At 33.6% G+C, this 27,723-nt stretch overlaps 1 protein-coding gene across 1 annotated transcript in view; it reads left to right on the top strand.

The window, feature by feature from the left end:
* LOC105837417 (transcriptional regulator ATRX) overlaps positions 1 to 27,723 on the top strand; it is an 87,321-nt gene that overhangs the window by 46,914 nt on the left and 12,684 nt on the right. Inside the window, exons 14-20 of the mRNA XM_012682189.3 lie at positions 4,051 to 4,210; positions 4,289 to 4,636; positions 7,058 to 7,358; positions 14,316 to 14,546; positions 23,392 to 23,523; positions 27,092 to 27,169; positions 27,243 to 27,425. Of these exons, the coding sequence (XP_012537643.1) occupies positions 4,051 to 4,210; positions 4,289 to 4,636; positions 7,058 to 7,358; positions 14,316 to 14,546; positions 23,392 to 23,523; positions 27,092 to 27,169; positions 27,243 to 27,425 (1,433 nt within the window). The remainder of the gene's footprint in view (positions 1 to 4,050; positions 4,211 to 4,288; positions 4,637 to 7,057; positions 7,359 to 14,315; positions 14,547 to 23,391; positions 23,524 to 27,091; positions 27,170 to 27,242; positions 27,426 to 27,723) is intronic.

Here is a 27,723-nt window from a genome sequence, read left to right as displayed (position 1 = left end):
CCTAGGCTCATTCTAAAAGCACAGTATTGTTCTTTGCTGAAATGCCAAGTGCGCTCCAGGCTTATTTTATACGTACAAAGTCTAAAACTTTTATACGCAGCCAATGTTTTCACGAGTCGACTACAGAAGTCGATAACAAAACTATAATTTTCTAACTTTCTTTCGTTTTTCGTATGAAATTGATCGCAGCGCACCGCGTTATTATCTGTATTTTAATTTTGGAGAAGGATTTTCAATTCCATGCAATCATGCATAAAAAGATTTCGGTGTCCGAAAATTAATGATAAAACAGAGCAGTTTAGTATCCCCTTAAGGGGATTCAGGAGTGCCTTTGAAATTTGATCGAGGTCGATAAGGTAGAGTCATTCGTGCACATCATTAATGAGATTTTATATGTATTTCTTGTATAGATTTAGAAATCCTTTTCCAGAATTAAAGTACACATATTAATATTAATCTATAAATTGGATTTTATATTGAAAACAAAAAAATTTTTTCTCATATTGCTCTACTTATCGACTTTTTACGTGTACATAACCCAAATTTTCGTTTTTTCATTTTCCAATTTGCGGAATGCGAATCTTTTTCTAGGATTCTAATTTTATTTCTAATTGCACGATATTATTCCTAAGAGTTTTTTCTAGGGGGCGACGTGATTATTTTATACATATAAACTATAGATTTTTTGTATGAAGCAAATATTGTCGTTAGGTGACTAATAAATAACAATTTTTTTTTATTTATCAGAACAAATCGTATGTCGCCCCCTTCATTTTTGTGCGTACTTTAATCCTGTAAAAGGATTTTGCATTCTGTTACTCCAATTCGAAAATCCAAGTTCCCAAAAAAATGTCGGTAACTCTGTCACTCCCGGATCCCCTTAAGGGGATGCTGGACTGCCTCTCAAACTTGATCGAGGTCGATAATGTAGAGTCATTCGTGCACATTATTAATGAGATTTCGTATATATTTCTTTTATAGATTTAAAAATTCTTTTCCAGAATTAAAATACACGTATTAATATTAATCTGTGAATTAAACTAGTGCTCTGTTTCTATCCTCGGACCGCCTCGTACCGATTCCTCACTCACACATATATACGAAATTTTCTCTGAGGCTTTTTTCTTATACCAAAGCTTCTAGCTCATTTCTGCAAGCATTTTATTATTCTTTCATATAATAAGATTAGTGCGTACTAGTTATTTGTACTTACAAAGTTTTTAAAACTTATGTGTTGCAAATGAAAGATACGAGACGACTGCACAAAAGTATAATTTACTAACTTTTTTTGTTTTTTACATGAAATTATAGGGAGGCACTATTTGTTATTGTCTATACTTTAATTCTAGAGAAGGATTTTTAATTCTATGAAATCAGTAAAAAAATAGTCCTAATTAAAAATAATAACGTTCAATCGGTAAAACAGACGACTCCAGCATCCCCTTAAGAGGATGCTAAAGTTGTCCTGTTTTACCGATAATTTTCTGGCTCATTAATCTTTTAATGGCATTTACAGAATTAAAAATTCTTCTCTAGGATTAAAGTATAGACAATAACAAAGACGGGTCGTAACAATTTTGTAGGAAAAACAAAAAATTTTAAAATTGTCTGCTTCTAGCGTCGACTTGTAATAAAATGTGCCTGATGTCAAAATTTTAGACCTTGTACGCATAAGAGCCACCGCACAAGCTTTTTCGTAACACGTTACGTTACGCTCCATAAACCTAAGTTTGTACTTAAAATTAAACTTACATCAACGCACAAAGAAACTTTTAACGTAAGTTCTTAAGTTCTTACGTTAAGAATTTCTTTGTGCGTTGATTTAAGTTAAATTTTAAGTACAACTTAGATTCGTATGGAGTACTTAACGTAACGTAACGCGTTAGGGCCACCGCACAAGCTTTTTCGTAACACGTTACGTTACGTTAAGTGCTCCATAAATCTAAGTTCGTACTTAAAATTAAACTTACATCAACGCACAAAGAAACTTTTAACGTAAGTTCTTAAGTTCTTACGTTAAGGATTTCTTTGTGCGTTGATTTAAGTTAAATTTTAAGTACAACTTAAGTTCGTATGGAGTACTTAACGTAACGTAACGCGTTATGGAAGAGTTTGTGCGGTGGCTCTTATGGAAGAGTTTGTGCGGTGGCCCTAAATCAAGCTTGGGCTCAATACGAGTGAATATTTAGAAACAATGCTACGCTTTCAGATTGAGCGTAGGCATTCTAATAAAAAAGATTGTCTAGCCAGAAAATTTCGTGTCTAAAAAGAGCAATCTAAAAAATTTTTTTTAATTTTTGGTATGAAATTTAATTTATAAATTGATATTAATACATAAACTCCAATTGTGAAAAAGGATTTCCAAATATATATAAAAAAGTACGTACAAAATTTTGTCAATAATGTGTAAAAATGTCTACATTATCGACTTCGATCAAGTTTGACGAGCCGTTTAGCATCCTCTTAATGCTTAATGGTTAATTTGTAATGCTGCGATGAAGCGTCGGTTAAAGCGTCACGTCGCCTCCTGTATAGTTTATATTTTTATGTGCTCTCCTGTATAGTTTATATTTTTATATATAAATTGTAATATATATGAATACTGTATGCGTAAATGATACTTAATGAACAAAAAAAAATTTTTACTTTTACTTCAAATTTGGAACTTTTCCACTTTTTGTTACGTTCCCTACACACTGAGTAATTTTAACCCACACATACACTTTTGATGTTCTACTTCTGATGTTTTCAGAACACTAACAATACCTAAAGAGGAGTAAGTAGAGCACAATTTTAACTTTTTTTTTCTTTTAGTCCCAGGGCCCTCTTGCTAAATACTTTTAAGTAGCGGGCATTTCAAAATCGGACTGGGTTACTGTAACCAGTGTGTAGGCATGATTAAATTATGTTAACAAGTACTTCAACCCATTAACGCCTAAAGACACGCAATTTTTTGTTTATTTTCGAGCTTTATTCTCAATAGGAAAAATGGGAAATGTTTTGATTATAATCATGTATTTTATTATTTTTGGGAGTGTTCTTTTGATTTCCGCGGTCAAAATTGCATTTTTATGCTTCAAAAAACCAATATGGCGAATTTTAAGTGGAAATGTATTGAAAAATTGGATTTTTTAATATATTTTTTTGAAGTAGAAAAATTAGGATCCATTTCGCGTCTAAAGGTGGATAGGTGAAGTTTAACGAGAAATTTTGTTTAACCCTAATGTAACTTTTTTAAATAGCGGAAATTGAAAAAAAGGACCCATCGGAATTAACCATGTAAAATCTGCCTCCGCAGATATCAGGTTCAAATTTATGCCATAAGTTTACATCAATGTGATATAAAATTTTCTTAATATTAACTTGATATCTGCATTGTTTTAGGAGATATGGAGGGAGAAAAAAGTCAATTTTCTCAAATATGGTTTGATGAAAAAAAGATGTTATGAATATTAGACAATTTTTCAAAAAATTAAAAAAATGTTTGACAAAGAATAGGGATTAAACATTTTTTTATTAAAAAATTTTTTTGAAGTTTATGTTTTTGATATTACACCAACTATATTTAACATAAATATTCCTTAGAATATCCTCTATAATATATATTTTTGCTCAATTTTTTCAACATAGTGAAAAAAATAAAAATTACTCTGGTGACTGCGTCATAGTGATCTACTTTGGACTCCCATGAACTTGGCACACTATATTTAAAAATCCAAAAGTTGCGAAAGTAACTGTTATTGTGATTGAATTTTGACAGCTGTCAAATTTGTATAGATGGTCATATACATTATCATTGTAATTTATTGTTAAAAAGTACAAAATAAAAAGTTAAGTAGCGCACACGAAGGGCGCGTTTGTAGTATCTAGTATAATAAAATAATAACAAACAATTAAAGTATTACCATAGACTTGTAGACTTTACTTATTACTAAAACTTATTACTAAAACATTAGAAACCGAATAGTTTTGACTTATAGAGTCTTTTTCAGCATCGATAATAAATAAATAAATAAATAAATAATGTATTTAATTAAATTAATTTTTTAGAGGAGGAACTAGAGGAAGAGATAAAAGTAGAGCCTTCTACGGAAATAGAATGGTGGTCACAGTTTGTGCAGCCCGAGCATTTTGAAGATATGCGAGTATCCGCTAAACTATTACTCCTCTTCGGAATCCTAAAGGAGTCTGAACAGATCGGTGATAAAGTGTATATATCTAATTTTTTAATAAATAGTTCTAACCTATAGCTATTATTTATTGTCATGTCGCTTGTGTTCTCTTACAGCCTCGTGTTTTCGCAATCTTTGTATTCTCTTACTTTAATCGAAGAATTTCTAAGAAGAATAGATGACCAGACTCAGAACGGCGAATCCTGTGAGAATCTGGAAAATCATACAGGAAGTTGGTCCCTAGGACTCGATTATTTCCGCCTAGATGGCTCGACCTCGCCCGAGAACCGGAATATATGGTGTAATTTATTTAACAAACCTACCAACACAAGAGCCAGACTATTCCTCATATCCACGCGTGCCGGTGGACTTGGAATAAACTTAACTGCGGCGAATAGAGTGATCATATTTGATGCCAGTTGGAATCCTTCTCATGATGTGCAAAGTATATTTCGAATATACAGGTATTTTTTTTTTCTTTTTAAGATATCTTAATTTTTTTATCATTTATTTTGAATTGTTTCCAGGGTTAGTTATGAGCTGAAAAATTAAAATTAAATAGTAAAGTTAAAAAGTTAATAACTTTTAATTTAATTAATTTTGAATAGCAGTTTTAATTTTATTAATTATTTTTAAAACAAATTTTAACTTATTAACTTTTTCAAAGTTAAATTTTATGCGTAAAAGAAAAAATGAAAGAAAATACATTTTTATATAAAAAACAATGTTTTGGTTATTTCATATTAACTTAATTTACAAATAAATTATTAAATTTATTTAATAATTCATTGTAGAATAACCTAATGTTTAAAAATTATGACATTCTAGTATAATATATTTTATTTATCCATTTAGATTCCTTGCAAGATACAAGCAGACTCCTGCTCCGCTTACAATGTTCATTACACTTATTAACTAAAGATTTACAACAACGCAAGCTATACAAAAATTATATCTTGATAGAAAGAGAACATTTATTCCATTTATTCTTACATTTACACATCTGTTTCTGTCGCACTTTTTTTTTACTTCTGCACAGTCATTCATTTATATTCACTCTGCGTACTCCACCCCCTCAATATTTCTACTTTTTGTCTCTTTCTTTTTTTCCTTAAGCTATCTTATCTTTCCATCCATAACTCCCCTTTTTCCTATTTTCCTAAGATTTTCTCTATTATCTTATGCCAACCTTTTTCCACCTTCCAATATACATTTTTTCCATATATATTTCCATGTCTCATTATTCCATCCACACAGTCTACAACTCTTCTCAACCTCATCTTTCCTATACTTCCTCTCTTTCATTTTTATGTCCACTCTCAGATTCTTCCTTACGGGAGTGGTTCAATGACACACAGTACAATTGGACACGTTGCAATTGCACACAGTTGCTTTTGGACAACACATTTTTGTAAAATTTTTAACACGCACACATGCATATGAAATTTGTGTGCGCGCGCGTGTGTGTGTGCGTGCCCGCGCGCAAAGCATTCTTTGCACCACATGGGTTTGCGATTTTTTATGCAAAACGAGTTGCCGCTTCTTAGGCTGGTATTCATAATCTGATCTTATATTTAAGATTATCTTAAGGACTGTCTTAAGGTGGCATCAGCCAAACAGAGCCGTTTTAGCATCTTAAAACATTACTTGAGACGATCTTGAAATAAGATTCGACTATGAATATTGGCTTTTAGATGTATCAACAGTCATAATTTATGAATATTTAGATACGATCCGCTTGACTGTGCGCAAAAGAACTGTGGACAAAGGAACTGTGTGCAAATGCACTGTGTTCATTGTAACAAATGTTTAATTAACAAAGTTAATAACAAATTTCACATGCATGTGTGTATGTGTTAAAAATTTTACAAAAATATGTTGTGTCCAAAAGCAACTGTATGCAAATGCAACTTGTCCAATCGAACGGTGTGCAACTTTATGTGTCCAATAGCATGGTGTGTATTGTGCGTAAATGAAGGCTTCTCCTTCCTTACACTCTTCAGCAATCTCTTCAACTCTTCTTTAATAATCTGCCCTTTTTTTGGTAAACTCTCCGTCAATCTACTTCTCTTAAATAACTCCTTTATCCCTCTTTGCTCACTTTCTTTTGTCCTCTGCTCATGCTCCTTTTCCTTCCTCTTTCCTTTGCCTAACAACTTCTCTATACTCCCCATACTATTCGTCCTCTCCTTTACTAATCTTTCCAAATTTGACGGCCTCCCTTTTTTCTTAATCTCCTCTCTATTTCTCTCCACTCCTCTGTCCTTCACTTCCTCCGTATTTCTTTATCCCTATTTCTACTAACGGACACGCTTCTATCCTAACACATTCGCTTGCTTCCTCACGCTTACCCGACCATCCACTTACGGTGCTGCCATCGGCTCATCTATTCACTTTGCTCGTACGCTCTCGTCTCTATGCCTTCTCTATATCCCGCGCTAACTCTAACTTTCTAAGCAATTTCTGTTGTTTTTTAATTTTACCCTATCTCAACTTTTTTCCGAAAAAAACCTTTTCTTACCTACATTCACCTTCACCCTAGCTCTCCCCTGTCCTTTAGCCACTTCTTTCTCGTAACTCAACTTCTTTATTCCTCTCACACACCAGCACAATTCTCTTACACCTGTCATTTATTCAGTCACCAGAAATGGAAGTTTTCTAATATAATTTAATATAAATAATGCTTTTTTAAAAAATAATCTTAATTTTGTTTAGTTAATTTAATTTTAATCAACTTTTAACTGACTTAGTTCTTTGTTTATGAATTTTTTTTAAACGTAACTAAATTATACATAAGTTTTATAATATATTATTAATTTAGCTAAAAAATATATAAATTTATCTAATTCTGATCATTTTTTATTTCCAATATAATTGATTATTAGGTTTGGGCAGAAGAAGCCGTGTTACGTATATCGATTTCTCGCGGCGGGAACAATGGAAGAAAAAATCTACAATCGCCAAGTTACAAAGCTTTCACTCTCGTGTCGCGTTGTGGACGAACAACAGATTGAACGGCACTACAGTAATCATAATCTAAACGAGTTGTACATGTGGGAGGGATATAATGACAAGGAGAAACCTACGTTGAATTTGCCGAAAGATAGGTTGCTAGCAGAGATATTCTTGAAATTCAAGGATATCGTAGAAAATTATCATGAACATGATTCTTTATTGGAAAACAAGGTAAGACTTTCTTTTACAAAATTAATGAATTAAATTGTAAAATCCCTTTTTAAGCCAATGTTAGAATTCATTAAAACTCATTTTTGAAATTAAAATTTTTGTATTTGTGTATAAGAGAATACATACCATTGCTTGAAAAACAGTTGCAATTCTCAGGACAATCCAAAATTTTGTCCGTTAACTTTAATAACATATTATGTTACAAATGCGGTGGATCGGCTATTTCCTGTGAGTGCGAAGAGAGACACACTCGCACGAGTGGGAATAGCCGATACGCACATGTTACACATGATATCTTTTGTCATCTGTGCGTCGAAGTGTAGTCCTTGAATACTCTTAGGTCCTTACGAATTGACAAATGATTAGATTCACAAAAGCGACGAAGCGTCGATAATTCTACGAGAGTTAGGGCCTAAACACAATGCCAGGCAACAGGCAATAGGAACAGAAATAATGAAAGAGAGAAAGAATCTCTCTCTTTTTCTTTTTCTTTATTTCCTGTTCTTATTGTCTGTTGCCTGGCATTGTGTGATGGCCTTTATGCGTGTCGAGGGATAACATGTGTGTGCGAGTGAAATAATGAAGTTAGACATATTTAAAGTTAGCTAGTCGTGGGTTAAATTAGGTGATAGTGCTGTAAAGTTGGAAGGAATACTCTTAGACCATATACTTCTGGACTACGCATTGCCTATGAAAACTGTTACCGAGTAAGGAAAAGAGCTAGTGCCTTCTCACGCGTGTGACAAAGAAACAAAGCTTCTTCGAGGGAATAAACGGTGCCAAGTCTGCATAAGAGGCGATACACAGTCCAGTAGTATATGATCTAAGGGAATACTTATCTTACACCATCTATTGGGGGCACAAAAACAATGAAGTAATGGTTTACTTGCATAGGATAACTGGGTTGTGTTAATGGTGACTTTGCGAACGGGAGAAGGCCACGAAAAAGACCACTTTGTACGACGCACATGTAACAAAAAAAATTTTTTAAGCAACCTTTACATGAAATTTTTATCCATAATATATACAAATATTATAATTTAATTGTTGTGAGCGTTTTTGCTCTGAACGGGAGTTCTTCCCGAAATAGATCTGGAGTTCGCCTGCCTTAGGGGTTAGGATCCGAAGGGGAGAGGATTCGGCTCGTAGGTTGATTGAAAAGATGGCTTCTTGCTTGTTCTGCTTTCGGTCTTTCTTCTTGTCTCTGGTTTACAATTAACTGTGCTGCGCGTACGGTGTTAGGTGACACTCGCGATAAGCATAAATCAACGTGCTTACGTCGTGCGTGTGTTGTTATTACTCTCCGCTTGGTCATGGTGTGGTCGCGCTTATATTCGCCGTTGTGGCGCAATTTCAGGTGGCCAGTGACCGGGCGTCGGTGGCTTCCACGAGGCAAAGCGTTTCGACACTGGAACTCACAAGGGAACCTCGCGAACCCGTAAATTCTGATTTTAATGAAACTTGGCATAAATGTGAATACATGAATTTAGAAATTTTTAGTTGGTGCCCAAAAACGGTTTGAAGGGGTAAAACCATCCTTCAAAGTTGAGACATTTTTGCGGTTTTTCGATATATCTTGTAAACTAAATAAAATATTAAAAAATGTTTCATACAAAAGTTTTACAGCATAAATACTCCATTTAACTACGCTATTCATTTTTTTAAAAAGAAAATTTTTTTGTAAAAAAATTTTTTTTTTAAATAAACAGCATAGTTAAATAAAGGTATTTATACTGTAAAACTTTCGTATGAAACATTTTTTTATATTTTGTTTAATTTACGAGATATATCGAAAAACCGCAAAAATCGTCTCAACTTTGAAGGGTGGTTTTACCCCTTCAAACCGTTTTTGGGCACCAACTAAAAATTTCTAAATTCATGTATTTACCCCCTTTACATTTATGCCAAGTTTCATTAAAATCTGAATTTTCGAGTTCGCGAGGTTCCCTTGTCAGTAGTCTTGCAGTTTAATTGTGCAGCGTACGGCCTTATTTCTAAGACGATACGGAATTGCTTCCGAGCGGTTCCGTATCGCGATGTTATAAGCTCACGGAAATTGCTTGGGACTTCCGTGAACGCGGCGAATTCCTGTGTGTCTTTCGAAAGAGGTGTTTCTCGTAACTTCTTTTCGAAAGATGATGCGTTTTGCATATTAATGTATCGGTTGTAATTTGGTTTACAACATAATAATGAATGCATAGCTAAGGAATAAACTTGTATAGGTACTTTTGAAATTAATTTCTCTATATGTATGTTTATATTTATGTAGCAGTTACGTTATAAATATTATAAAACATTATGGAATATATCAGAATAAAATGATAGTAGAACTTGAAAAACGCCGATTTGCAATGTATCAAAATTAGATTAAATATTTTTTTAGAAATATTTAATCTAATTTTGATACATTTTTTAAGAATATACATAGAGAAATATATAAATATGAATACGGAAATACAAATAAAACCTAAAAATATAACCTAAAGATATTTATTATGAGACATTTTTTAAAAGCTTATAATTTCTTAAATAGTAATTGTTAACTTAAAATTTTTAGTTTTATAATTAGTACATTCAATTACAATTAGTTTTACAATTAGTACAAGTTTTATTACTAAAATGTATTAACGGTTTAAATGTGTATTTTATTTACTACAATATTTTTTCTCAGATTTAAAATATTTGTGCGTTTTGAAAAAAATATCTTAATATGAGACAATGGATTCTTTTGATATAAAATAGTCTTATATTAGAAAATTAAATGTGAAAAAAACATTTTTAATTAAACATCTTTTTATTTATTATAATTACGTAAATGTAACATCACAAGCAGTTGTATTAATATAAAAAGTGGAAAATAAATAATAAAAAATAAAGACTTTAAATTAATCTTGTAGATTAAAAAAGACAAACTTATTTATTTAAAACTAAAAATTATCTTTTTTAAAGGACGCGCAAGAACTTGTCCAGATTATCTGTCTCTGATCTTATATTGTACTTTATATTAGAAACTTTTTAATACCTTATATTAGGAACTACACAAACTATACAAATGCTAAAATTATGTGTTTAAAATATCTAAGGTAACGATTAAAATGCAATGATTATACTTGAGGTTAAAATCATATTAAAAATGAATATTAAGCTATTATATTATACAATTGTACTATTAAATTGTGTTATTTACAACGTTAAATAGCACATTAAAAATTTTTGCTGATATAAACAAAATCGTTATACACATTGTCATACACGTGCACTATGCGATTGCCACTTACGTATGATTGTATGATTATCAGTTACTAATATAAGACAGTGACATGAAAAAATCTGGTCACATTTGTAAAATGATTAGGTGCCTTATAATAGACATTCTTATCTTATTTGACAATTCTTAGGGTATGTGTCGTCCCACGGTACATTTTTTGTGTAATGCATAATCGCGTAATTATTAAGAGGCGTTATGTGTTTTTTTATGCAAAAATTGTTTTTATAATATATCTTAAATGTATTACAAATTTGCATAGCTAATCGCGACTTTTGTTATTTCTGTTAAAATAATTTAAAATGATATAAAGATATGATTGTTTATTGTGTATGTCGTAAAATTTTTGTGAGATATATGGAAATTAATTTTGCGTAAGACAAAACAACTTGTAATGTTTCTTATTGATTACATGAAAAATCTGTGTCAAGGAATTGAATATATATCATACATCCCCTTATATATCATACATCACATAGAATATAATTATGAATTATTTTCCTAAAATATAGTTATGTGATTTCCTAAGACATAGATATGTATATATTTGAAATTTTAATTATTAATAATTCAATTATTAACCCTCAAGCTTTGTCTGCAATACTACGTTAGTTGTTGGTTGTAAGAAATCTAGTTATCTTAGCCAATTATAGTTGATTTTAGAGAAGAATAAGCGAACATGATTGATTAAATTTCTTACGATTAGCGATTAACGACTCATTGTAAACAAGGCTTCAGGGTACATACTATAAAAAAGTTATGATTAGTATACATTTGGGTTAGTGTAACTCATAAACTTTGTTAGCTTATATTTTTGAGTAAATTTAATCAATTTTAACGTTTTTTTTTATCAAAAGGAAAAAATCCAGAATTATGATGGTTTTAGTTAAAAAGTTGAAGATATTATATAAAAGAAAATTTTAAAAAGAATGAGAAGAAAAAATTTTTGTAAAAATTACTTTTAAACGCCTGTATTTATTAGAAAAAAAATAAAATAAAAAAGGGGTAATCAATGGAAAGATGAAAAAGTAAATTTTAAGAATCTGAACAGATTTTTTATTCTGTTCTAAAACTATATTTATTTGGCGATATTGTGATATTTTTTGATGTTACCGAAATAATGCGTAATCGCTAGGCATCAATATTACAATTTGTTTTGCCATAGGATTTAATCGGTTAATAGTAGCGTTTTCGCGAAAAATTTAAAGTTGGAAAAAAATTTATAATAAATTATTAATATATTTGCAATTTTTTAATATAAAAAAACGTGAAATACATTTTTGATATAAAAAAATATTTGTAAATACACTCACTCGAAAAAAAAGCGGTACACCTAAAAATTGTCAAAAAATCACTAAACTTCCAATGACGATAACTACGCGAGTAATAAAGATAGAAAGGTTTCTAAAAAAAGAATTTAAAGCTTGAAATGTTTACTTTAAGAATTGATTTAGTAAAATTTTGCATAATAATTTTTTTCAAAATGGCGTATGACAAAGCGAGAGCATGCGAAATTGAGAAATATTGGTCCGAGTTCGCGACAATCCATGGCGTGAGGCAAGTATTGAATAAAAAGGCAGTTTTTTACTTTAAATGCGCATATCTCAGCGAAAAATCATCGTATCGAGACGAGTAAAAAAGCATTTTGAAGGGAAAACTCTGTACTATCGCATGCTTTTTATCCCATTAAGTTGCGATACTTGCCTCACGCCATGGATTGTCGCAAACTCGGACCAATATTTTTCAATTTCGCATGCTCTCGCTTTGTCATACGCCATTTTGAAAAAAATTATTATGCAAAATTTTACTAAATCAATTCTTAAAGTAGACATTTGAAGTTTTAATTTCTTTTTTTAGAAATCTTTTTATCTTTATTACTCGTGTAGTTATCGTCATTGGAAGTTTAGTGATTTTTTGACAAATTTTAGGTGTACCGCTTTTTTTTCGACTGAGTGTATTTTAATAATTTAGTATTATTAATTTTTTTTAACTTTCAAATTTTCACCATTAACTCATTAAATCCCATGGCCAAACAAATCACGATATCGATAAAATATTAACGCGGTTCCTGGCAGCGTTCTTAGCAATGATTTTTGCAACAAAAAATTGCAAAAAAATTTTTTAACAATTTGGTTATAAACACATTAATAAATAATCATCCTAGACTAAAATAAACCGCACTAATCAATTCTACGCGTAGAACCACGACAAAAACATGTATAATATGTCCATGTCAATACCCTCATTTATTATAAAAAATTTATAAACGATTTCTATATGTATACATTTTTGCGCTGTCCAATTAACTGCGTTAACTTTTTTGATATCGCGATTTGTTTTGCTGTGGGATAAAACAGTTACATGCACGCATTAGCGGATTCTGACGTTAATAATGAGAGGAAGAGGATAATAAAATTTTTTGCTGAACATCATATATTGGATATCGGACAGTTTAAACACAGTAAATCCTATGCATAACGCCCGCGTTAATCGGTCTGCATCATTTTATTTAATTTTTTTAACGGATCCAGTAAGACTAATTTTTTATTTTTGAAAGGGGAGGTACCCCTCCCCCTAGAATCCGCCGTACATGCACATAGAATTTGTTTATAAATTTTTTGTAATAAATGGGGATATTTACATGGACATTTTATACATGTTTTTATCGGTTTTTTGCGTTGAATTAATTGGCATGATTTATTTTAGTCTAGGATAATTTGGTAATTTGTTAATAACAAATTGTTAAAAAAATTTTTGCAATTAACTTTTTATTGCAAAAATTATTGCTAGGAACGCTGCCAAGAACTGCGTTAACACTTTTTTTACTTGTTTTGCTATGGGACTTAATGAGTTAAAGTAACAAATAACTTTATGTAAACTTTACGCAAAAACAATTAAAATCATTTTTATGTCAAATTTAATTTTACTTAATTTAGCAGTTTTGTGACGTTCCGTACACACTGAGTGAAAAATACTCAAGCGCTGAATTTTGATGCTTGCCCTTCAGCTCCTAAGGACACAATGTCTCTGCCAAGCGGTGGATTAATGGTTGGAATTCTAAAGTTTTCTTCTTTATATCTGGCTTTCCACCTTTCTCCGTTTAAAAACAGCGCGCATTTTTAAATTTGCTCAGGTTACGCTAATCCAGATAGTACTCTGAGGGTTAAGAAAATAGCACGAGCAAGTCTTAACATCGTACTTGTTTTTCATGTTAATAGCAGTCGATGATATAAATATAACTATAGAGAACAGTTTTCAGAACCCATCTGATGTAATATTTGAATTTTGTTCAATGTTTAATTATGCAAAACACGTATAATTACATCAATTTGTTCTAGTATTATCATAATCTATATCCAAGTAAAACAACAAATCACAATAATATCAAAATGACAAAAATAAATCATGATTGATTGAAAAGTTACTTTTAATAATTATTTTGGAATCATTTTGGCGTTATATTTTGGTGTCATAATAAACTGTTTGTTTTGCTTCTACATAAGTATGTATTTTCAAATTTACTACACGTTAGAAATTATAAAACATTTCTGTTGCAATATTTTACATGACATTTTAAATAATTCTTTTGGAATTTTATATAAAATGTGAAAAACTGAAATTTTTCTGTGAAAAATGAATAAGAGAAATGATTATATTCCATGATGTGACAAATTATATTTATATTTTAATAGGCTGAAGAAGAATTAAACGAAGAAGAACGTAAACAGGCCTGGTTGGAATATGAAGAGGAGAAGAAAGGAAAACCGCTAATAAATCCAATGAATATGGCTTATCAAAATAATATGCTTTTGCAACAATATAACATGATGATCAACTCCATGCAGTCTAACATTATGTCTCAAAATATGCCTATACAGAATATGGCAGAGTATGACAATCTCCAACAGCTTATTCGTAAGGATGTAAGTACTTAATGTTATTATATAATAATATTCTGTGTATGCATGCATACGTACGCGCGCGTATATAAAATCAAGAGTAACGAAATTTTTTAAATAATTTTTTGATTTTAATTATATTTAAATATTTACATATGCTTTAAGCACGTTTTGTATGAATATTAAACATTCATATTTAACTTTAATTTTAATATTCTCTATTTTTGTTTCTTTTATATATGGTGTATGAAAAATTACAGTCAAGGTTTTTTTCCATGATTTGATTTTATTCTTTTTTTTTATTTATGCATGTAACTTACATTTTTTTGGAACTATACTTTGTCCAACGAAAGAACTCGAAGCGCGCATAAATGGAGCGGAGTGGTGAATTAGGGCAAATAAAACGTAACGCTTTACATGAGCTGTATTCGGAAACGTCACCTGAGTACTAAAATATAATTTTATCCTTGTTTCACATTTGACGAATAACAAGAATAAAATGACACGTAGGGGCACTTGAGTGATGTTTTTAAACGCAGTCTTGATGTCATGTATATGATGCGCTTGGGCTCTCGGCTATTATGTCACTGTCAGCTTATTGAAAATTGTAAGGTTAATTTACTGTACACATGCGGATAGGAATACCTGGCCATATAAAGTTAACTGCGTTTTAGGATTTCTATAGTGCATGTACCATATTCTATAAAAGATCTGCTGAGAAAGAGGTTCCTACCCTCGTAGGTAGCCCCTACATTCTCAGCACGAACGCGCCAGCCCGATGTGCTGATACGCGGATTCTCCAGCAGCTTCAGAACCGCGACCGCGTCTACGGGAGGATCCAGAATCCACATCGCAGTCTTGTACTGCTTTTGCAGCGCCTCTAGTCCCATCACCCTGAGCCTGGTGCCCTCTTATGGCACGATATCACTGATCCGGCTTTCCAGCCATCTCAGTGACTCCGTATCCGCGCACCTTATCACCATGGCTCCCGCCCTCAGAGAGGGTCGTCGAATCTGGACAGGGTGATGGGACTAGAGGCGCTGCAAAAGCAGTACAAGACTGCGATATGGGTTTCGAATCTTCCCGTGGGCGCGGCCGCGGTTCTGAAGCTGCTGGAGAATCCGGGTATCAGCACCTCAAACGGGCGCGTTTGTGCTGAGAGTGTAGAGACCTACGAGGGTAGGAACCTCTTTCTCAGCATCCCTGAGTTCAGCGTACTTACGTTTAAGGTGTTAGACTACAGACCTCATCTTGAGATTACCTTTAAGGTGATCGGTTTACCCTAGAATAAGAAGAGGAGTCAGGTCTTAGAAATCGGATCCTCTGGATTTCCTTAGAAACCGCACCCTTCAGCTGCGCCAATTGCTCAACAGTTATCGCTGTATCAGCGTATCTCTTCGCGACGATCATTCTCGTCAGGGGTCCGTGGCGTCCGCGTAAACATGGATCCTGTGCTTCTTTTTTGCCTCTCTTCCGTTGATTGTGGGGTCTCGTTGAGGCCCTTCCGGCGCTTGTTGCCGGAGTTCCCCGAGTTCCCCCAACCGGTGTACGGGGGATAATAAGGTCGAGGTTCCCGGAATGGCGGAGGCTCGGCCCGAATCTGAGCCCTCCCTCCCTTTTGCTCCTATGCCTTCTTCCTCTCGACATCCGACACGGCTGGGGGGAGTCTTAGACCGGGCCTGAACTCGAGCCTGGGCCTGAGCCTCCTTTCTCCGCTCCCGAGCTCTCTTCCTTCTTGCGGCTCCGGACCGTTTCTTTTTACAAAGTTCCGCTTTCTTTGCTGCGACGCTCTCTGCAGTTTCAGTGCTGCCCGTGCTCCCAGAGGTCCGTTCAGCGCCGATTCTTCTTTGTTTTCCGCAGTCTTGGTGCTTCCCGTTCTCCCCGAGGCCCATTTAGCTCCCAATCCTGCTATTGCCATTCTTCCGGAATCCTCAGGCGAAGCCTTCATCGGGGTGTCTTTTCTGAGTTTTAAAAAGTTTAATTTTAGATTTTTCATAAAGTTCCCACGAGCAGCTAAGGAAATATACGGTCCACCCACGCAGAGCCCCGCATGTGTGGGTAAGCTAAATACTCTGGGGTTTTGTCCGGTTTCTCAGAGGCATCGTTCGAGACACTGCTCTTCCAGTGCCACGCAGCTCTCGCCACGATGGCTTCTAGCTTGGCTTGGGGAATTGATCTGCGGTACCGGTTTTCCCGCCCTTAGGCAGATTTTACGCCCGCCGAGGTCGGTTACAGCCGTTACTACTCGGACGGTCCACCTTGACACATGGGGGTTTACGCTCGGGCCAGGGTCTTCCATCCAGGCGTCCTCCGATCCGCCACCTGGAGACGCGCTTGATAGGTACTCAACTTACGGGGAATTAATCGATTACAAACATAAATTATTTGCAGGACAATAAGCTTATGGACATGTTGTTCTGCGAATAATTTATTTTTGTAATCGATTAATTCACTTGAAAAGGATCAAATTCTGTGGTAGAAACGTGAGACTATGATTTACAATAAAATATTACCAGTTTGTCGACTATTAATTTACTCATTTTTGGCTAATATTTATTGTTACCTATCTGGTTTCGTTTTTTTTTTTTTTTTTTTTTTTTTTTTTTTTTTTTCCCAAAGAAGATAATGGTGTTACCAAAAATCTAGCAATATTCTAGGCTTTTGTTATTGTAAAACTATAAAGTTTTGATAATTATTGAGAGAAATGCTTATAATGCTAACGCAGAGTGTTATTTGTTAATTGTACAATTTATTATTACAAGAATATTTTACGTACACAAACGTTTCGGCCATTGGTTTTGGCCAACTTGTGATTAATCCTAAGCATATAATTATTTCATTTACATATTGACGCAGACAACCTTTTCAATCTTGTTGTTACAATAATTGTTGTTGTCTCCTTATTTTGAAAAAAACTTATAGAGGAGGTTTACGATCCATTATATACGGAAGTAACTTTTTAAACTGATGGCGACGCACGTCAGGGTCTAATCGTTTCAACTTCCTTACTTTGGTCTTTATTTAACATCTGTTATATGTATGAATTCAGAAAAGTAATATAGATCTTACTTTTATTTTGCAACATCTATACTTATTTCTTACAATAAGTTTATTACGCTGTGGTTGAACGAAGACATATAAAATTTTGAATATTAGCAGAAAAATGCACTCATAATATGAAATCGATCCGTTCGATAAGTATTTTAATATTTATTGATATTCTGGCTCCACGTTATTTATTGCTGGCAAGTAGCACGAACGAAAATTTATCTACTCTGAGAAGTATCTCTCTCTGAACAGAATATAGTATTAAACTTTAAACTTGATTAATGTTGATAATGTCTTAACATTTATTTTATTTTAATTATAATAAAACTTTGATTTATAACTAAATGAGTAACTTGAAGGATGGTTTTTCGTGTTTATTTGATTTTTGAATTACTACAGAAATTAATTGAATTTGTTTGTTTGGTTATTGAAATAGAAGAAGAATAGAGGTACACGTAACTAATAAGTTGCAAGTTGAAAAAGCTATGTGAAGAGTTATTCACAAACACCGTTATTCTTAATAACAGTATAACTATTGAATTTGAATGTTACTGTTCCCCAGGTACTTTTTCTGATTTTGACGAGAATACACTTAAAAATCAAAGTTTTTTTATTACATTTTCTTATATTTAAACTCAATATTGACTCTTATATTTAAATTATGTTTTTGGGAAGTTTTTGAGAATGGTTGTACCTGAATAAATATCGCCACTGGCTACACTCTTTTTTATTATTCTTGATTTCGTAATTTTGAATATTTCTGCATATTGTTACGTCCGGCGAGGCCAAGGATCGAATTGTTTGTATTTTCTATTTAATTTACTATTATGATTTCCTATTCTCTACTCCGCCGAGTGGAAACGGAGAGAGATCGCGAGGAACAGCGGGTAAGGAAAATAATAATTCCCGGCGGATTCTTTTATTTGACTAATTTATTCGAATTCCACTATAGAGATGGTGGCCTTGATGACTGTATCGGCGGCGACCATCTTGTCATCGATAATGGTGGGCTTTTTGTAGCCGCGCGGTGAGAGTCTGAGAGTGGTACTCCCTTGGGCATAGGCAGGGCCCGGAACAGTTGTTGGGCGAAAAAGATCACGCGGCAAAGGCAAGGGTTGAGGCGAGGGTGCTGTCAGGGCTACTGGCAGTGGTCGGTCGAAAACACGGGAGTCAAACTCCCCATGTTCCACCAACTCGGCGTACAGCCGCCTCAGCTGGACTTTTCTACCGCCGCGCCTAGATCTTCCCATCTGCAGGGAAGAATGCCATTTCTTTGATTCTCTCAGTTTATTTTATATCGAAAATAAGTTTTGCGAATCTTAACTTGTTAATAAGAATTTAATTCCGCGAGTACGCTAGCGGGTGGCACGACCGATAGGTGCTTCGCACGACGAATTCTAGCGCTGGATCACTAGGAGGCGTGGATAGAGTGAGGATCGAAGGACATATACCTCGCACCATGAATTTGGGTGGAGGCGCCTAGTAAAGTAGCGGCGCCGTGTTCGGCGTCCGCTCCGGTGCTGTCAGTTTGTCGGAACGCGAACGCGCGTCGACTATCCCGCGCCCACGCTAAAGTCTTTCGACTTTCGCAGGGCCGGTTGACGGGGAAGGGTGTACACTTTTCAGCGCGCACCTTCCCGCACCGTTGGCTGGCTGTCCTCGAAGAGATAGGAGGGCGACAGAGAGAGATAAGCGAAAGTGGCAGGCGATCCTCCCGATTGCCGCGAGAGAACGCGAACGCGCTCACTCTGCGTGTGACGGGGGCCACTGAGTTCCTTGCGGAACTACAGTTCAGCGCCAAATTCGCAACTCTCACTGTCTGTGAGAGGAAGTAAAATTTCACGAAAGACCGAAGCACCACTGTCGCACGACACTCCACGCTTGGAGAACGGAACGCACACACAAAAAAAGAGAAAAGAAAGGAACTCGCTTGTCACAAATATAATCGCTTTAATAATTAGAATAAGAAAAGAGAGAATTAGCACCTTTACACTTGTCGGTTTCACACGTTGGTCGCACTCGCACGCACGCACGATCACGGCGATCGGAAATCGTTATCTGTAATATAACGGAACTGTTAATCGGATGAGGGAGAAATTGCCTTCTCTGGTGTTACAATTTATTCGAGAATTGAATGTATGCCAAGTCCTTTTGCTTGACACAAGAAAATATTAAGTCTTTTATGTGAAAATATTCTAAGTCTTTAAATCGAAAATATTCTAAGTCTTTAAATCGAAAATATTCTATGTCCAACGACTTTTCAGCGCGAGACGAGGAGGCAAAATCTCTGAATCTGCACGAAATCCGCGCCTTTTATACTCCCAACCGAGGGAGTTTGGGGGTGAAGAGCGTGGAAAGGGGAGCAAATCATCTAGTGCCCGTCACGTAATTTGGCAATTAACGAATTACCGTATACGGCACTATGGTCACCAGATGAAATTCCGCTTCCCCGTTCACAATTTTTGGTCGCGGGGTGTGTGACCGTCCCACGTTCCCTGCAATCGCCTGCATTCTTTACTCGAGTTTTTATGAGTGGAGAATGGATGGCGAGATTCTGGATCACGGAGGGACAGCGTGCTCCTCCGCGTGTTCGATCTCTTTTAATTCGCTTATCAATCAATTAAGGGCGTTGGGCCCCCAATATCCAACTTCGAACGGTCCCGCGCAGGCATGGCTACATCGCCGCCAGCGGGAGCGTTCGCCAGTTTCTTTTTAGAAGGCTAATTACTTCGTCCCGTTAATTGATTGATTTACGCGATTTCTACTAAATGCACAGGTTTGAGGCGCCTCAGGGGGAAACTGGCTAGGGGGAGGATTACTCTCCTTTTCGTGTCTTAACGATCTCTAGCGCGGTTCATCAAAAATTACTGCTTTTAATTAGAGTGTACGTGCCGATCGAGTGGCCCGCACGCTCGCAGCGCGTGATCGCTCGGGCCCGGCACAGTAAGTGCGTGAATCTGGCGGTGTGCGCGTTGTGTTGGCAACGCGTCATTGCAGGCCGCGATCCTTCCCTGGATCGTGACGGCCGGTTCGAAAATCTCGGCCGGACGTAACAATATTCACGTCAAAAGTGCCTAAAGCACTTGAATATTTTATTTTCTGTAACGCGAATATTTTAAATAACTAGAAAAATAAACTTGAAAAGTATTTTTTATATTTTAATATAAAAGTGATCTTGTGAGAAGTAAAATAGCGATTAAAAGTTGTCTACGGTGATATTAATGTTGTTATTTAAAATATATTTTATATTTTGTCAAGTTCATATTTTATTACTAAACTTGTTTATCAAGATCGTCTGACAAAAGACAATGTGAAAAAAGAATTCAGCAAGTTTGCAAATTTTTTAATAGAAACAAAGTTCTTAGAGCAATTTAAAAGTATTTCTGAATTAAAGTGATCATTTTGAATATATTGTAAAAAAAAATACAATAAACAGGTCAATATATCGAGCCAAGACAAATTGTCTTGGCTCGATATATTGACCTGTTTATTGTATTATTTTTGCTTAGCATTAACGAGCCCTTTATAATTGTTTGTATTGTGGTATTGTAAAAAAACTTTAGAAGTTTTTTCCATTTTTATTTTTATTGAAAAAACGCATTAACAAGAAATAATATTTTTTTGTTAGAATAGGAACTTAAAAACTTTATAATATGAAAATGTTTCTTTCAATATTTTTAAAATCTTTTTTAATAATATTTGCTTTTAATTAAAAATTTAAGGTTTTGCTACAGATTCTCTTACTTGCTCTTTTAGTTTAAAAAATGGAATATTACTGTTTGATTAAAATGGTTCGATACTGACTCTTTAGTCAATAGCACAACCAACACAAAATTTTTTCAAATTTATAGAAATAATCACTAAATTTATTTAATATTTTAAGTTGATAATTTACCCGATGTTTTAGTTGATTTTTATTATTTATTTTGTAATATTGGGAATTTAATTTATTACTTGGTTGATGAGCATTGCATCAGATCTTTGCGTACGCGTTAGCGTCGCATCGGCCTTCTGCTAGCAGAAAGGCATGTATAATCGCATAAACAGCATCGTACCTTTAGAACATATAGACATGGAAAGGGAATACTTGTTATTTTTGACAGAAAAAACATGTCCGGAGGAAGTGAGAGAGAAGATCTAGTTGTCTCTCTTTTGGATGTTTTATAACCCGCATACGTACTTTCGAGCAACTATAGTTACTTTTCTCTTGTGAGTTTTTGCTCGACAGTGCGCATGTGCGTTATGAACCATCTAAAAGAGAGGCAACTAGATCTTTTTTCTCACTTTCTCCGGACACATTTCTCTGGCCTCCTGTTCCTCTTTTATGTCTATATGTTCTAAGATCATGCCGCTTCTGAACGACAGGACTTGCTAGTATTATCATATTGTTACATCACTATTATTACTTTATAGTTATAATAAGACTAAATTTGAAGAATTTCAACACATTGTTGTACATTACTTTATTCTTCAACATAAAAACTCACTGATAGCTTAGTATGCGATGTGATGTTTTGACTTATTTGAATTGCGCGCGTTTATAAAGAGATTACCATGAAGCATGGAAAGAATGGCTGCGTTCAGCATAAAAAGCAGCTTTGCAACTGTTGTAAAATTTTTTAACACGACTGGTTTATACGTTTAGATTTAACAGGAACTAAGAACAAGAACCAATCGTGTTGAAGAATTTTACAACAGTTGCAAAGCTGCTTTTTCTGCTGAACGCAGCCAATATATGAACATAGCACAATGCAGAGGGGATGTGAAATTTGCAGTAAGGGGAGTGTAGCGCTATCTCTTTCTACCAGTTGACGTCGGCTATTTCCGCCATATACTCGATAATTCCCGAAACTAGATATACTTTATATCCGCTAAGTCTCAAATAAAAATGAAATGCAATCTTTGAAAAATTATTATGCATAAGCTATAACGCAACTCTGATATCTTCGGTTACGTTCGTTGATGCCGACGGTAGAAAGAGACGATGAACGAATAAAAAAGGAGAGCATTCTCGCTTCCCTTACCGTACGTTCAACAGCCCTCTCGCCCATTGGAGTATCTTATACTGTGTCCATATATTCTTTCGTCCATGCCATGAAGAAATTACTTTTGGAAATGATATACACTACATTTTCAATATTTCATTTATACGATTCAATATTTTTGATGTTTTGTCGGCAAACTTCTACGTAACTTATATTATTGTACAGTTTGTGATTTTAAGTTTAGTGGCTAGTTTTTGAATTTGCTTGACCAGTTTTTTCCAAAAGTTATCATATGATTTCTGTTATAATATTGAGAGACTCCCATAGGAGCAATGCTAAAAAAATGTTCAAAGCTTGTTAGCCAAAATTTTGTCGACAACATGAACTGAAATTTCAGCAAAAGATATATTTTATATTAAATAACAACCTATCCAAGTCTTATTGCAGTCTCTCGTGTTTTATTTAGAATTAGATCGAACTATCTTAATTACGCAGGATTTGGTTTTAAAAAATTTAATTGAAACTTCTGATAACTTTTTTAAATAATTTTTAATTTGTATTTCTTTATTTTTTTTTGTACAGTATACTATACGAAAAAATTTACTACCAGAATCTATCAAAACTGTCTAATATATGACATTTCTGATTTTTCAAAATTTTGGTAGGTTTTGAAAAATTGAAAATGCTACTATGTTAGATAGGCTGTGGCAGTGAAAATTTTTCCAACTTTTACTATCCGATTTTGATGAAAAAAGAATGGTACGCGTGATCTGTGTATATATTTGTTGAACAATTGTCAAATAAACAAATTATGTATAATTTGGAATAATTTTCAGTATCCCAATGCGACACCGGAGCAGCAGAAACTGATAACGAATCGAGCCTTAATGGAAATGTATAATTATTGGGAGAAGCAAGCCACATTATACAATAAGCAACAACCAATGCGAGCCAATCAAATTTTGCCGGTAATTTTCTATTTTGTGTATTTTATCTATTAGCATGATATATTTAACAAGATTAATAGTAATTAATTAAAAAATTAAATTTTAATTTTCACAAAAATTGTTGGGTATCGACTTTCGATTAAAAAATAAATAAATACTACTTTACACAATATTATATTAAAATAGTACATTATACAAAATAGTACATTATGTAACAAGTACGGGAAGTTGGCCACGAATACGAGGAGTGGAAGACGAATTTGTTCATCCACATGAATGGACAATATTCGAACTGCATGAGTTGCATATATTATTTTATGTTACAAGTACGTAGAAAGTGGTGGAGGCGAGAGCGGAATCAAGGCGGAGGGTTTGTGGAGAGTGGGGCTTCGCGCAAATAAAAAAAGATTATTTTTAAATAGTTTTGTAATAAACAAAATTTTTTTTATGTTTCATAATATTTATCTTTGTTGTGTACATTTAAATATGTATTTTTCTTTTGGGTTTTGTGTAAAAGATTTTCTATAGTTTCTTTCGCAATTTGAACGATCTCTAGAGGTGTGAGTTTATCACTTTTGGCTTTATGACGTTTTTGGTATTCAGCTTTAGTTTTTTATTAATCACTGATTGTATTATCATATGAACTGTTTTTATGTAATCTTGATATGATTTTGCTGAGTGACACGAATTAACAGGTTAGCTAATACAATAATAATATATAAATTTTTTGGCCGATAAATGTTTTAAACATATAGATTAATTTAAGACGTGTGTGTGCGCGCGCGCGCGTGTGTGTGTTTGTGTGTCTGTCTGTCTCTGTTTTTAACAAAAATGTTTTCTTTGATTTTTTTTTTATAATACAAAATGTTCACAATTAATTGGCAAACACGTTTTTTGCGAAGCTTGCGTTTTTATTGAAAAAAAACTGATGACAATAGGAGATAGTATATCATTCTAAAGTGGCGTGTGTTTAATTGTATTTTGAATTCTGTACTTTCACCAAGCTAGATTATTGAGATCACCAAAGTAAATTGTTATAGTGGGGAGGGGGAACGTAATAAGTACTATTGCTCATGAGAAGAGATTAAGATGAGCACAAAAATTCCATACTGTTCTGTGATATCAGCACAATAATAACCAAAATATTAATTTTTTAAATTATTATGAATGCGGTGAAAAAGATATTCGAACCATTTGAGCTACGATATGGTCCATTATATCAAGCATTTACTGCCGGCGGTCCGTCAGCAGGGGAGTAAGCGAAGCACGAACAACGACTATAGCTCAAGTGGCTCAAGCGTTTCAGTTTAAAAATTAATATCACGTATATATATATATATATATATATATATATATATATATATATGACATGTTTAAATATAATAAAATTAAAATTATATCGAATTTTATCTAATAATTAACGAACTTAAAAAAATTAACAAACATTTATAAGAAAATTAAATTTTTGAAGTTGATAAATTTCTGTATGCCTATTTTGCTTTATTGTACTGTTTGCTGTTTAAAGATTGTATATACATTGGGCAAATTCGACGGTTTTTGGTAATTAATTACTTGTTAAGTATAGAGAAAATTGCAAAATAATATAAAACTTTTTGACACAGTTTCGTCTGTTTTATCATGATCGTTATATTAGTAATTACCAAACACCTGTATATAATAATACTTTTTATCTTACTAAAGCAAAACAAAACTATAACTTTAAATCAAGCACACATAATGTTTCGCGGCTGAGGAGCGGTGTTAGTATGTTCATCTGTTATGTTTCAATAATTTTACACTTGCAATTTAATTCAAGTATATTTACGCAACACACGACAGGAAAATGTAACGAACAAATTACAGTTTTATTTGACTGCAGTAGTAGGATCGCCTCGAAGTATCACAAGCGATGATTCTTGTTTTAAATACAAATGCGTTCTGTCTTCCGAAGGAAGGTATCGGAGCGGAAGATTCTCGCATTTTCCGAATCTAACTCCTACTCTTTTGAGGGGAAGGCAATTTGTTTTCAATATTGCCTTATAAAGCAAGATTGTGAATTCGGGCGATTCGCAAAGAGAGGCGGTTTAACTACATCTCGCATCCACGGAATGATCACGCACGAGTCATGGGGACGCTAGAGCCAACTATTGGCATTGTCGCAGAGACAAAGCTAATCTCCTGCTCATCCGTAAATTCCATGCCACGATTGGCCCGAGTAATAATGAGTATTGCAATTGTTCTATTCTGAACACATAAAAATAATTTTTTTTGTTTTTTTATATGAACTCGATTATTCTCCTTTACATTTTGTGAGGCTTTTACACTTTAACCCTTGCTTGACAAAGTGGCGTCCTTAGAGGGATCTAACGATAAACGCCTATAAATTTGACAATTAACGTCAAAATTTGCACACAAAGGTTTTAAGAATCGCTGATTTCAAAATCTCGTGTCGAAAATGCAAAATTCAAAATGACGGTCATGAAATATCCATATATAAGTGTAGAATTAAAATGGACAAATTTTACACAAAAACATTCTTTCAAAGATTTTTGGGGTTGTTGATTACGAATTTGATGTCAAAAATGCAAAATTCAAAATGGATCTAAAATGTCCATATATAAACGTAGAAATCTTTAGAAAAATGTTTTTGTATACAATTTTTACATTTTGTGATTCTACGTTTATATGAATACTTTAAGTTCGTCATTTTGAATTTTGCATTTTTGACATCAAATTCGTAATCAGCAGCCTCAAAACCTCCTAAAAGAATGTTTGTTTGTAAAATTGGTACAGTTTTATATATGGATATTTCTACGTTTATATATGGATATTTTAAATCCGCCATTTTTTGATCCGCCATTTAAAAATTTTGCATTTTTGACATCAAATTCGTAAATCAGCACCCTCAAAAACCCTTAGAAAAATGTTTTTGTGTAAAATTTGTACATTTGGATTCTATGTTTATATATGGATATTTTAAGTCCGCCATTTTAAATTTTGCATTTTTGACATCAAATTCGTAATTAGCAATTTAAGAAATCCTTAGAAGAATGTTTATGTGTAAAATTGGTACATTTTGATTCTACGTTTATGTATGGGTAATTTTAGGTCCGCCATTTTGAAACCGTTATTTTGCATTTTTGACATTAGATTTAAAATCAGCGATTTTTTAAATCTTTATATGCAAATGTTGATGTTAATTGCATAAAAACTGTCTAATTTATAGACGTTTATTGTCGGGGTTTTCTAAAGATCCTGCTCTGTCGAGCGAGGGTTAATTCTAAAAAAAGCTTATTAAAACAGGGAATGTTGGTAAAATACTTTAGAATCCCCCTTTTAAAATTATGTAATTTAATGAATGATCTGCAAGTTTTATTATCATTAATCTTATGCCATTACAAAAACCTTTATTGATATAAAAATTTCTTATTTCTTATTTCTGAATTCTCAGGGAATTCTCTTAAAAATTAGAATAAATTCCCTGTACATACACACGCACACACGCGCGTGCGCGCGTGTGTGTATGTTACGTATGTACGTATATGCGTATGTATCGTACATAATTTTCATAACACATAATATTTTACAGAATTATCAGCAAAGACCGCAAGCCACGACTTTTCAACAGATGTCATCAGTATCAAATAACAGCAACGTACACATAAATGTAAGTGTAATTTTAAAATCGAGAATTGTACATTTTTTAAATATATTTACTTATTATTTGCACAATTTTTTAGCAACCAGTCTCGCAGTTAAACACACTGCTTTCGGGAGGGCAATCGATGAATTATGTAAACGTGAATAAGCCTGCGCAATCGAATGCACAGATGGGAGGAGATTTACTTCCAAATATATTTACATATCGAAATACTCCATCTTCCAACAACAAAGGCGGACAGACGGACCAAGATGTAATAGAGGTACACTAGATTATTTTATTCAAGTGATATCTGAAATTTTCAGGAAATTAATTTCTTATTCTTAGAATATTTGATATGTAATGGGATTTTATTAGGTACTTATTATTAGGTATTTATAAGGAAATTTTTCAAATTTTACTCTTAAATTGTATCCTTTGTCTACACATTTCTAGGCAGCTTCTGCATATATAATCGCATTTAATTAATTTTTATTATGTTTACAAGTATAAAAGAATTCTTCAACTCTCTCTTACATTTATTTTAAAAGAAAAAGAATATATATACGAAAAAATAATTT

This window comes from Monomorium pharaonis, chromosome 1, assembly GCF_013373865.1.
Source record: "Monomorium pharaonis isolate MP-MQ-018 chromosome 1, ASM1337386v2, whole genome shotgun sequence".
NCBI classification, from domain to species: domain Eukaryota; kingdom Metazoa; phylum Arthropoda; class Insecta; order Hymenoptera; family Formicidae; genus Monomorium; species Monomorium pharaonis.
This window is presented reverse-complemented; position numbering and strand designations above follow the sequence as displayed.